Below are 13,685 nucleotides of genomic sequence, written 5' to 3'. Positions count from 1 at the left end.
TACTTTGTATTAGTATTAATTATAATGGATTCCAGCAGAATTACATTAATGTGTTTTACTTGTTTTGTTTATATACACAAGAATGCAGATATTCTACAGCATTCAGAACAAGATACTGGAGAAAAATGCAGATTCAGAGTAAGTTTTTATTTGTTATTTATCAGTGCACACACTGTGGCCTTTGCAAATTACACACACATTTATTATTAAATATTTGTATTATTATTAATAATAATAATAAATAGCATTTATATGGAACCAACATATTATGCAGCACTGCACACACATTAACAAGTTACCATCATCCTTTTACTGCAGTTCTCTATATTTATCACTCTACTATAAAGATCTGTAAATAGAAAACAAATTGCTCACACATAGCTGTTGCAGCTTTCAAAGACTTCCCTATATTCAGAAAAGAGTCCATTCTGAAGGGTAAAGCTTCCTCAAGTTTGGGTTTTGTCAAAACTTGGCCACTGTCTTGTCCTTTTCATATTGGCCAGCAGGATAACCCATCAAATTGATGGACCAGTAGGAATTTATACAAAAGTGACTTGGCAAGATTTATTACTAAGTGAGAGCTTTTTCATGGCTTTATTGGTAGCTTCTGTGGCCTAAATAATTTTAATTCTTATTTCTGTGTGTAATTTGGTGAGCAGTGAAGGCTTTAGTATTTGGTAAGTCAATGGGTGGGGTGGTACCTAGTGCTAAGAATGAAGAGACGTGATCCAAACTTCTCTAGTCTTGATTTTTGGTGGATAATGGGAGCATCGGTCAGAGCTCGTATTCTCTTTTACAGGACAACTCTAAATTATAAGTAGAAGTGAAAAAAGCATGTCAGATTTTCTAAAAAATATTTTTAAAGCAGTCTGTAAGTAAATATTTGATTTTATTTCAGGCTATTGAAAAAAAACATTAATCACAGTATGGATATTGCCTCCCTGATACTCAGAGAACAGAAGGTAGGTTATTCCACTTTGATCAACACAACGCCCAGTAAGTGGACTTTCATTTACTCCATTCTTAGTGAGTGATAATAAAATGAATATTATTGCAAATTTACTTAAAATTTGCATGCAAATCTGCCTGACCTATGACTCCAGTTGTCTGTAAACTGCATGATACTGCAGATTTGATTAAAAATAAAACAAATGCTGAATTTTGAACACTGGTGTCTAGTAGACTGCGTGGTCCTACTTAGACTTCCTACACAAACAGTTACACTATTCACTATTTCATGTTTACATATTTTTTATTATAATATGCAGCATTAAAACCACCATCAACTGTAAGCAGACTGGATATATTTCTTAATCTGTACATTTTTACAGGAATCTCGGGCTATGGAGAAGAGACTCAGTGAAATAAAAGAAAAGAGAATGGGTAAGTTGTAGCCAGCCCTAAGCTATCTTTCTGTTCTGCTGGCCTCACTCAAGCTGACTGATCAGATGAGATGTACTTGAATCAATTTACTAAACTGGACACCTTATTTTAAAGTATACTTAAACAAAAATAAAATACATAAACTCTAATAATTATTAATATTATGTTTATTATTACTTTTGGTCAGTAAATATCTTGTTAGCTGATACTTTCCTATGCTCTCTGTGAATATGGAGGGGCTATGGAGATGAGGGACTTAGGGGGGTGTGGCTCTCCTATTTATCAAAAGCTACTGCATGCAAAGATAAGTAATTTTGCCTAGCTACCAATGAAGTGTTGAATTATTTGCACCATTTCTGGGCTTTTTCCTAAAAAGAGTATTGGAAGGCTAGAACAGGGGTTAGCAACTCGCGGCTCTTTGGCCTCCTTTTTGTGGCTCCCTTTGGCTGCCGACTGGAGATCCCTGATGGGGGATCCCCTTCTTCCCGTAGACACTGCGGAGGAGGGGGATTCCCCTTCCAGCGAGTCATCTGTGGTGGGCCGAGCTATTGGGGCGGGACTCAAGGGAGTCCCTGCTGCTGATAGGAGTCCTGTGTTCCTGGGTTTTTACCCGGAAACAAACATCAAGGCGCATTATTGAGCCATGTGGGACATCTCTTACTCCGCACAGAAACGCTGATACTAAGACTGGAGACACATAACCTGACGAATGGGCAGCAGAATTCAAATTAGGTTTCTTACAAAGTAAGTTTCTTAAGATTTAATGCTACAATGTAATATTTTATATACATAATTGTATGTAAACATATGATATACATAATTATATAGGCTATATAATTTATTTACGTAACTTTATTATATATATAAATTATTATATATATTTAATTACTTATTTGTTTATCAATTACCAAATAAATTACCTTTTAATTTTAAAACAAATTATTGCTGGATTTTAAAATATAAAAGTACATACAAGAAAGAGCTGATTACTTTAATCATGAGTATATTAAATCCAGTGAAACACAATACTGCACAAATTTATAAAATAAATTATGATACTATGGACTATTGTTCAGTGGTTCATTTATTTTAAAGTAGACCTACACATGCACACTGCACTTCGGTTAGTTGTATTCTGTTGTTGTAACAGGTAAAATTAAAAAAAGAATTAAGAGAAATAAGAAATAACATAGAAACTTAAAGTTTATAAGCTATGTTATGTTTTGCGGCTCCAGGCTATTTTTCTTTAGTGGAAGAGGGGCAAAATGGCGTTCTTGATAGTAAAGATTGTTGACCCTTGGGCTAGAACCTCTGTCAGATTTCTATTTGTTAGTGTCCCAGTTACCTTTTGTCGCTGTTCTCAATCGGAGCCCTAACTAGCATTAAAAAGTTAACTCGGATTCCAATCCTTCCTAACTGTCCAACATTAAAAAATAGACCAAAATTACTGCTTTCCTGATACGGTATCTGTAACATACAGATGGCTGATGTTATTTTGTTATAGATCCAGATTCTGCCATATTAGTTTATCCTTTCCAGTCTTTAATAACTTTAATAAATCAGGTCTAATATGTGATTGAATCTCCTGAATGGAGTTTAAAAGGAAGGGCCACATCACTGTTCTAATTTATTCACTAGTGTGTCTAATTGCAACATAAGCTATTAAGCTCTGTACAAATACTATGACTGTGCTATTTATATCTATACTATAACTTATTAGGTATTGTTGCCAGCTATATCTAAAGGGAATACAGATCCCCCTCCTCTCTATTGTGGAGATTGGAATAATGTGAGGTACGAATCGGATGAGCAGCCATAGATAAAGGATGGTGGGTGAGCATTGTTAACCCTGCTAGGAAGTGTTAATCACAAAAATCACCAAATAAAATAGAAGCGCCTATGCAGCCTTTACACATAGGAACTAATAAGTTGCAATATATTACATTATAATCTTGGGTTTAGATAATCTTTAAAGTAGTCCTACACTTAAAACTTTAAATTTGTCTAAAATTAATTGGCACAGTTTCATTCATCAAAGCAAACCATCGTAAAAGCTTTAGCATTTCATTTCTAAAAAAGAAGCAGCAACACACATCTGCCCATGTAACTCTGACATTCTATGTTTTTTTTTTTTGTTTTGTTTTTTTTTCTCTCCTTTCCAGACTTGTTTTGGGTGTTTGAGGTATTCCTTCCCCACTTCTAAATATTCATGATGTCAGTAAGGACATCATTTATGCACCAGGAAGTTCTACTCCACTAGGACACTGTAGAATGGTGGGACTAGGCAAAACCTGCAGGATATTTATTTTTTCTTTTTGTTTTTTTGCTTATATTGTTCGAATAATAAGATACCTACGTACACACGTCAGATGATTCTTATCCAATTATCGCTTCAGGGCTAGTATCAGAGGAGAATCTGCCATGGTCCCACTGGACCATGCGCTGGTCCCACGTCATTCATGGAGGATTCACAAACAATTGTAATGCAAGTAAAGGGGAGAGAATGTTCTCACTCGTGCTCCCTTCCCCCCCCTTTCTCCATAGAGCAGAACAGAATTTGTTCATGCATCTTTCAGTCTTTTGTCATTTGAAAGGATTGCAAAAGATCCTTTCCAGTGCCAAAAATCTAACGTGTATGTAGTCTGTGTAGGTACACTTTAATTTTCCACTTTTATACAGAAATGGACTTTCTAAAAAAATGTAAAAGGTTTAAAGAACCCGTTAGCTTCCATTTACAGCTGTGTTTGTTTAATTACAAGTATAAGATTTTGAATTTCTCTTTTGGCAGTCCTTAAAGAGAACAGCACTGCGCTGATGTCAGAACTTCAATCCATAGTGGATGAGCTACGATTACAGAATGAACCAAAAGAACAGAAGTTAAAAAAAATATACGGATATGTACAAAAAGAAATGGATGCTACCTTCATTTTGCAGAATATTTTCCAGGTATAAAAGTTTCCTACATATTTTGGTTTTTGCAAGAGTGATTGGTGAGCACAGAGATGTATGGGGAGAATGAAATCTGTAGTATGTAAAATTATTATTGGATAGAGGGCTCAGCAGATGGTTGGGTACAGGCCTGGCCAAATAAACAATAAGGTGGAAACCAAAGTATCAGTATTCTGGTGGTAATTTGCAGTAAGTAATTTTATTTCAAGCCTAAATAGGGTGAGTTTTGTAATGAAAATAATAACCCTAAATTAGTAAAGGTGTATTGTTCCACACTTGAATATTAAAAAACCTGTGATCCAGTTCCTATTTACCATGACATGAGCAATATGCATAAGAATAGCAGCAAGCAAACATTTCTGTTTCGGGAGACTATAGCCTCGTACAGACATCAGATGATTGCCTCTGGAAACAGTCTTAATGGATAATTTCCAGTGACAGATGAAGGAATGAGGCATTCTTCCACTTCTATGAAGCTTTTAAATAAAGATTTATTTGTGTATATTGACAGACTTGCACATAACTTCATTGCAAGGCAGTTTTGGGTGTTTGCTTCTTATTTATCATAGCAGTCGTGCTCTAAAATGTTATACAGAAATGTGTTTGACCATCATACTAATTCTGGTATCTATTTTTGCTCCAGAGACTCGTTCATGCCAGTCAAGTGAATTGGGTAGAAGATCCAAAACTAAGAGATGCTGTAATCAAAGCGGGAAAGAATCTACTCTGTTTTTAGTGTTCTATATATAGTTTTATTTAATCCTCACATTTTTATTTTTTTTAAACACACTTTTATTTAATGTTCATTTTTTTATTGAAATGGTAATTTTTATTTAAAATCAGACATTTAGCACAGACCAAAAAAATGGTTTTTGCTAAGTATGAATCCTTTATTTTATGTTTCTTTCTCTATTATATGTATTTTGTACAAAAAAATCTGCTGGGGAAAACCAGCTAAAAAATTGTTTTGTTAAAGGAAGATTGCAATTTTACTGGAACACCCTGTATGCTTTATAGTGAAATAGAACCATAGAATAGGTATATGCTGCAATTGTTAAATTGGCGAGGGTTGTTTTTTTAGGAATCTATATTTTATGAAAAGTGATTATCAATAACATCTTCCTCCATTTGAATTAGGATATAACTGGTATGTACTGAAATGTTTGGGCATTCTTACTGTAAATATTATTTTGAGCATGCTTCCTTCTGACGCTCTTGGTTGTAAGCAGACCCTCAGCATCTACACAATGCAGAATTGTGTAGATGCGTTGTAGGGTAAAAGGTAATAGGCTTTTTGTGACTGGTGACATAAAAGTAGAAAGCCAGTGGAGCAGAGAATTAGGCAAGTAAAAGTCTTTTTTTACCCTGGTCCAAAAGGAACACTTAACCTTTACAGCGTGGGAGTAGCTCCACAGCAAAAAGTAATCTTTATTCCTGTAGGTAGACTTTATTGCACCTATTAATATTCTGTACAAAATATCGTTTTTTGGATGCAGTGACACATACCGTAAACATGCTGTTAGAATGCTGTTGCGTGAATTAAGTTTTACAGAGTATGGATTCTCTGACCCATACTTCAAAACCATGTGGCTGGCAGCTCTAGGGCATACGGTAAACTGCTGCTGTGCACATAGGGGCAGGAAAACACAACAATCTCTTCCATTAACATGAATAAGAGAGGTTGGGATCAGATCTGAGCCCAAGACAGAATGCTGCACCTCACCTGAAATGGTTCTGCTTTTTGCACCAGGCACAACCAAAATACATTAAAATGGAACTATACTTTAAACATAAAAAAGAGTCAAAAAAGCAGATTGGTTATTGTATAAGGAACAGGTGATGTCCCTTCTGCAATAAACACACTTACCTGCCTGTTGGCAATTTTTCTGAGATCTACACAGTGATATTCAAAACGAATATATGCTGTCCTTCCCCCTCATCCCCATACTAAACAAGCTAAAAACCTAGGGCAAGGGTCGGCAAACTTTTATGGCCACTAGGCCATTTATGGGGTGGGCGGGAGTATATTAGGCCGTATGCATTGTGGAGGAGAGGGAGATTTTTCTTCAGGGAGTGTTCCCTATTTACCGTGGCGACGGCCAGCCGCAGTAAATAGGGGAGCAAACAGCAGGGAGGTGGCACCGGAGCTCCAGCGGCTCCGGTAGTTCCTAACACCCCCTGGCAGATCTGGCCGGCAACCCACTGCTCCGGAGCAGCGCGTTGGTGGCGTTCGGCAAGAAAGAACTACCCGATAGGTTGTAATTGGCCTAAAGGCTGGAATTTACCGACCCCTGACCTAGGGAATCAGTGTGGTCCACTCTAATAGGTTTTCACTTTCTTTAGTCAAGTAAATTTTACACTGCCACTGTAAAAATGTTTTATTTAAATATGTCCATACAGTTTCTTTGTTGTAATGTTTAGATATTTTTTTTTTAATTATTATAAGCAACATAACTGAAGCTTACAGCTGCCAATGACACAGCATTATCACAGGATTAGTTTCATTTGTTAATGGCACCATCATACATTGCTGCATATATTGTATCCAAAGAGATAAGAAAAATAAAATACATTTATTACAATTTAAAGTTTGTGTTTTATTTCCTCAGTGTTAGGATTTTCTCTCAATTTGATTTTTTTTTAAATGCTGCTTGGTAAAATTAGGGAATTAAAGTGGAACTAAGCCTGATTTTTAAAAGTGGAAATTGAGAAGGATAGCTGTGAACTAGAGAAAAAGATAGTGGTGTAGTACAAGGTTATTGCCTTTTGAGAGAGGAGTATATTCTTTGCAATCAACCAACCTAATCTGGAGGTTTCAGTATATGGGAAAGCTAAGTATTGAATATAAACTGGTCCAGGTTTATATAGAGGAATAGATCAAGATCATCAAAATACTTTATATGTGTAATTTTTTTTTTTTCGGTTGAGGGATTCCAAGTTTTTAATACTATGGTACAAGATTTGTATTTTTTTTTCTACTTATAAAATGTGTCTATATTGAAGAGAAGTGGATGGCGTCCAATATCTAGGTCCATTCTTTTATACCTATGATCTGCCAAAAGCAGCTTCCTATTTGACCGTAGAGACAGGATTCACAAATTCCCTTTGTTCACCACATCCCTTCCAGAACATAGATAGGACCTCCTTATCATCCAGTACAATGACTTTTTACCCCTAATGGTCAGGTCCTATTAAAGGATAGGAAAAAGACCACTTATATATGAATAGGTTAATTCCCATCCATTACAAGGACCTCATGATACCTAGTGGTTAGGCCTGATATAAGGATATAAAACAGCCCATGTATTTACAATAGGAAACAGCCTCTCATATATGACCAGACTGATTCCAATCCACTACAGGGACCTCATCATTTTTTAGAGAGAAATGATGGAACTAGGGGAGAGAGTATTGTACTCTCTAAACACATCAGCTGGCAATTTAAAGAACAATGGTCAGACCAATTAAAATGCTTTCTCTAAAATGATTAGTTGGTTCTACTTTACTTACATGTGCAATAGTTTATGCCTTTAATCATCACCAACTCCAATCTTTGAAGACATTGCTTCAACACCTATCAGGATACTCAGAGGGAATTCTCGACTTAGGAGGAGAGTTTAATGTATTCCTAGATCTGCCTAATGTGACAACATCCTTCTTTAACCTCCCTAGCGTTCTAATTCCATCCAAATTTCCATGCACAAAGCGTTACATTTTTTTGCATGGAAATTTATTTTACATTGTAGGCTATAATTCTTAGGCATAACTCACCGAAATATGTCCAATATTTAATATTAGGTAAACATGTAATGTAAGTGTACAGTAGCATGTATAATATAATATAATTAAATATATTTTATATGAAAATTTATTTGTATTGGACACTCAATACAGCTATTTTGTGTTGAATCCAATACAAAATTATTTTAATTTCCCGCCAATCCACCCGCACCGACACATGCACCAATGTCACCGGTAAACCCCCAAGATCGTCTCTGCATTTCTCGGCAACGAAGAAGACAGGACGTGCCCCCAGGACTTGCGAGGACCAGCAGGAAGACGGGGGACCACAACCGTGTGACTCAGGAATACCGCTCTGCAAGTAAAATCCACCCCAAGTTGCACTTGGGAATATCGTTAGGGGGGGGTTAAAGGATTTTACATTCTACTGTCTCGTTCACAAGTCATACAGTTTTATCCCTCTTTACCCAATCTGGCATTGGAAACATCACCCTTTCAGACCACACATCTATTCACCTTACAATTCAAGGACATGTACAGTGGACTCCAGACTATCCAGGGACAGTCCAGGGTTCTATTATTATTATTACTACTATTATTTATTGTTTTTTAATCTAGGCTGGATAGCCAGGAGGCTACTGTATTACCGAGAGAACACAAATTTTTGCACTTTTATGGGAATCTGCTTTTGGACCATGTGATATTACCAGATCTAACTGCACAATTATTATGCATAGGCAGAGAGGCCGCTGCTCTATAGACGCGAGTGAGGCCGGGAAGTGTAGTAGCAGCACTTTTTCAATGCAGTGTCGGGCCAGCTGTAACTCATATTTAGGATTCCTTTGGGACCAAAAAAAAAGGACGTTGTGGGCCACATTTAGCCCGGGGGCCAGAGTTTGACACCTCTGCTCTAGAGGGAAGGTCCTTCCACTGGATTGGAACTAGCTGTAACCCATTCTGTATACCCCCCCCCCAGTTGGGTCCTTCTGACCCCACTAGTGGGTGCATGGACCAGAGTGGGCCGCGTACTGGGGGGTTGGGGACTTCTGCTCTATAACATCCACTAATACATTTCAAGTGGCTGATAACAGTTGTGTGATATTTATCATATTTGTCCTGTAGAAGCTTCTGTTGTATCACAGACTTTACACTATGTTGGAAAATATTTGTGTGCACAACAGTTATCATTCTTCATAGGGCATAGGAGAAGGCAGTGATGTGTCCAAGCCCTGTGGTGACAGGTCCACAGGTGGCCAGTTGTTTGTGTTCTTAACAATCTTTCCATCTTTAACATTGAGTTTTCAGTCTTTTATACCGTTTGATATTGCAACAATCTTAGCTGGAAATGTTAAATTAATATTTCATCCATATCCGCTTCATTCTTTTCCTGGTTGCCACTGATGTCCAATGAGCATACAGATTAGAATGTTGGATCGAAGTCTGATCCCCTGACCTTCATAATTGTTCCATGCCTGTGTCCCAGATATCATTAAAGCATGACAGCCAGGCTTCTAGAACTTTAGGTGTAGCTGTTGACTGTCCCAGCCTTTATATTCTGTGGTCACTGAATTTATTTCTAAGATTCGTACCGTCTCCTAAATTAGCTAACATGATGCTATAAAGCAAACCTGCCCTTTTCCCAGGTTTGGGAAAAGGGCAGGTTTTTTACCCTCCAAGAAAGGTTTGCAGCAGGTATGACACCGCTCCAGGCTCTACACATACTCATACATAGGCCAGTCATTGTAGGAATGAATAAACTCATATCTGCTTTCCTCAATCCACCAAACAAAGAATGGATGCACAATGCTAAAAATGGCTGGATAAAAAAAGTATTTATTGCATTGCCAGCACAGATCCATCTCCTGTATCCTGGTCTATGAAGGGTTTACCTTACTCTATTATATATAAATTATGTCCTCATAATGAAGCCTTATTGATAGGGCAAATCATATCTGAGACTGGGATATAGGAGATACTTCTGCACTTAATTTATTTTTTTGGCACAGTATTACTCCTCTGAGTTGGCGTTTGTAGGATCAAAGTAGGAAGGTGTGCTGCATAGCATGCTGCGTCTGCTACTGCTACTTACCTTTTACTTGCTTCCCCACTGTCCCTAATGATCTTACACAGGTCCCTGGACCTGCCCCTATTCTGTTGCATGTTCCCTGTAATAGCAATCAAAGCAAAGGGCATTCATGGTCAGTACCAGCAGCAAAATGAGATGCTCTTTAACAAACTAGCTACTTCAAAGTATATCTAATGCCAAATTACTGACCGCAAACCATAATTTCACAATTGTATTAGAATTAAAACCATTTTTTTAGTCACAGTCAATATTTCAATTGGATTGTGAAAACAATCCTAATACCCATCAGATATCGAATAAGTGGATGGTACATCAAATATGTCACAAGCATCAGTTAATATCAATCATAACTCTCTGGTTTATCTGACAAGTACTAAGGCAGCATACACACAAAAGTTAGTGACATGACTATAGACTTTGTAAAGCGCTGCTTAATATGTCATTGTTATATAAATACTGAATAATAATAAAGACAGCATTTAACACCTGAAAAATGAGCTCACTTTATCCAAAACTGTAAAAAAAAACAAAGTGATAACATGACACACTAGATATAGTACATCTTTAATAGTCACTTTATTCCATTGTATAGGCAGAGACATGCAGTTGGCCTAATAGGATAATGTTCCCACATGTGCTGGTCAGGTAAGCAGTTTACTGTGTCCTCTAGGCTGGTTTGACTAGATAATTGTAAAGGATCATAACTATACTAACTATCGCTACATTTTTTTATCCCCTAAACCTCTGTTTTTTATAGTTTTTTCATAGGTTTTTATTATTACTGTGTAGAACTTTATTTAAAGTCTGGTTTGTCTTTATTCATCATGGCTGTGTTCTCTGTAGTTTTTTTTTTCCTTTCTACTGCCAGTATTTGTGGCTAATTTTCATCATGCTTCAATTCTGTTACCTAAACCTGAATTACCCAACATTTCACTGTTCATCTACACATATAATTGCAGATTAAGCACAGTCAATTAAAAAAAAAAATAAAAAGCAGTGTAAAGGACTTGAGAATGAACCATCCAAATCAAAATCATGCTGCTTTCTGCTCTCTTGAAGTATTGGGAAAATAGAATAAATGTTAAATGTTAAAAAAGGCTGACACAATTGAGTAGATACATCTAAGAATTTTTGTTGTCGGGGAAATCGGGTTGTTCTTCGGTAACAATTACCGTAATGACCTTTAAGTATACAAATGTTTATTCACCATCACTATTGATGTTGATACTAAATCCTGCTATTTGTCTTTAGGTGGTTAAGCCGCATGTTCCAGCAATACGGTTTCCAGACCGGAAGAATAGTCCAAAACCTGATGGTAAGCGTACAGTACATTCCAAAATTAGAATCCTTTTGTTTGTTCACTATTGACAGATTAAATTTAAGCACAGTAGAACCCCGTTTACCAGGAACTCGGATAACCAGAAAATTCAGATAACCGGCACTTGACAGCGCCACTTTCTTGATTGCTCCGTCAGCCCTAGCGGAGCTGTGGCATGTGTTCGGCATCCAAGAACACATACCACAGCGGGAGCAATCAAGGGAGCAGAGCTGTCAGCTGGGCAGAGCTCCACCAATTGCTTGCTCCATGATTGACTGAGGAAAGACTATTTTGTAAAATATGTTACTGCTACACATGTTAACACATTAAGGAGAATTAAATGCATAGTGGTGCCACAACTACTTTTGCAGTAGGGCTTACTCACACAGCAATAGTTCAATTTTTCCATTTAAGGGGAAGCAGTAAAAGTATTTTTACTTTTACTTTAATTCTCATTACCTAATTTTTGTGTGACCACTGGTCCAGTCCGCCTGGTGACTGACGTCATCATGTACAATTGCAGGTCCAGCAGTCCTGCATTGTAAGTGAGGATGCCGAGGGCTCAACCACAATTGACGAAAACAAGAGGGTGCCAGCGGCTGGGAAAAGGATAAGGTAAGTATATTGCATTTACCAGTGCTATAGACACAACTGTAGTTTTGATGTATGCTTGGAGTTCAGCTTTAACAGCATCTTTTTGCATTTTTGGAACACTCCGGTTTGGACTTGGCCTTCATGTGAACTTATCTCTTCCACTTGATGATCGTCATTTCACACAATGTTGCTGTTTAAAAATGTGACCCTTTATATGTGACAATTGTTTTGTTTTTGTTTTTTGTTTTTTTGTAATCTAAGAAAAAAATAAAATGTAAAATTGTAAAAAGAAAATAATTTGAAAGCCTTCTGACTGTATCATCCTGCCAGCGAGACCCTTTCTGTCCTTTGTGACAACATTCACTCGCTATAATGTATTAGTGGAGGATCTGCATTGTCACCTTATGAAAGGAAGTGTTAACACTATGGGCACTACCTTGGCTTCAGTACTTAGCAGGTTAGGAGTTCAGACTACACTGCCTATTGTATTCTTTTTCTGTTCCCTTTTTTCTCCTTTGACTGATTCCCTTAATCATAGGCTGGACATATACTGTGTATTGTTAAAAGTCAGGCCCCCCAAAACCTAGAGGGATCTTCAGTAACAAATCTATGTTTAATTTTTCTTAACAGAAACCACATGGCAAAAACATGATGAGTATGTTCCAAACATGAACGGAACATTTTCATATTTATATGTGTGTGTGCACTTTGATATGTTTGCTTGTTCTCCATTTCATGAGGAATTTTATTTTTTTCAGTCCAAGAAGCTTTGAAGTCCATGATTTTTCCATTCACTGCACCTTCGGTCACAGCACAACAAGCTGCGAGCGACAATCCTCCAGGACGTAATAGGGCTACATCTGTCCGCCAAGTAGCATCAACCCCAGACACTGGTGATTTATTGAAATCACTTCCTCAGAAGTACAGGAGAAGACCTGTCTCCACCGAAGAGATGGAGTATATACAAGTGAGACATTCTATACTTTTTTTTTATTATATTGAGAGACATTTATGAGTTGCATTTTATTTACAAATGTTGCACCATGCAAAAGTGAGCAGTTAAAGCCGATCTAAATTTAAAATATTTACTTTTTTTTTATATTCCTAAAGTGATCAGAATTTGCTAAACTAAATATCTGCTGAAAGAGCTCTCTCATGCTAAGGGCCATAACAATGGCAATTTTGGAGGAGCAGTGTGTAGTACCTACAGAATTGCCCTCCTTCGCATTTTGTTGCTAGGAAACAGTCAGTTAATTGGTCTTTAGCAGAAATTCCAGACAGGAAATTTGTATCTGAGTAAAATTGTCTTTTATTTTCACACTAGAACAAATTATATTATCACATGCAGTTGCTGGGGATTATGGGACTCCAGCGATTTGTAGCAGCATAAATCAGCATCAGTCAGCTCAGTGGCTAGCACTCTGGCCATTGCAGCGCTAGGTCCCAGGTTCAAATCCCGGTCAGGAAACTAGCTGCATGGAGTTTGCAGGTTCTCTCCGTGTTTGCATGAGTTTCCTTCAGGTGCTCTGGTTTCTTCCTACAATCCAAATACATGCAGTTAGCTTGATTGGCTTCCCCCCAAAATTGGCCTTGACTGTATTTAAATTGACTGTA

At 37.2% G+C, this 13,685-nt stretch overlaps 2 protein-coding genes across 2 annotated transcripts in view; both read left to right on the top strand.

Annotated features, from left to right (window-relative positions):
* CENPH (centromere protein H) overlaps positions 1-6,920 on the top strand; it is a gene marked incomplete in the record, with an annotated part of 16,010 nt that extends 9,090 nt beyond the window's left edge. Inside the window, 5 exon segments of the mRNA XM_072416325.1 lie at positions 82-138; positions 899-962; positions 1,332-1,383; positions 4,172-4,329; positions 4,976-6,920. Of these exon segments, the coding sequence (XP_072272426.1) occupies positions 82-138; positions 899-962; positions 1,332-1,383; positions 4,172-4,329; positions 4,976-5,068 (424 nt within the window).
* KGD4 (alpha-ketoglutarate dehydrogenase subunit 4) lies at positions 5,857-13,101 on the top strand. Its single transcript, XM_072413971.1, has 3 exons — positions 5,857-5,943; positions 11,411-11,474; positions 12,830-13,101. The coding sequence occupies exons 1-3, from the start codon at positions 5,857-5,859 to the stop codon at positions 13,084-13,086; spliced, it is 408 nt and encodes a 135-aa protein (XP_072270072.1). The 3' UTR covers positions 13,087-13,101.
* The last annotated feature ends 584 nt before the right edge of the window (positions 13,102-13,685 follow it).

The sequence above is a fragment of the Pyxicephalus adspersus genome, chromosome 6 (genome assembly GCF_032062135.1).
Source record: "Pyxicephalus adspersus chromosome 6, UCB_Pads_2.0, whole genome shotgun sequence".
In the NCBI taxonomy this organism is placed as follows: Eukaryota; Metazoa; Chordata; class Amphibia; order Anura; family Pyxicephalidae; genus Pyxicephalus; species Pyxicephalus adspersus.
This window is presented reverse-complemented; position numbering and strand designations above follow the sequence as displayed.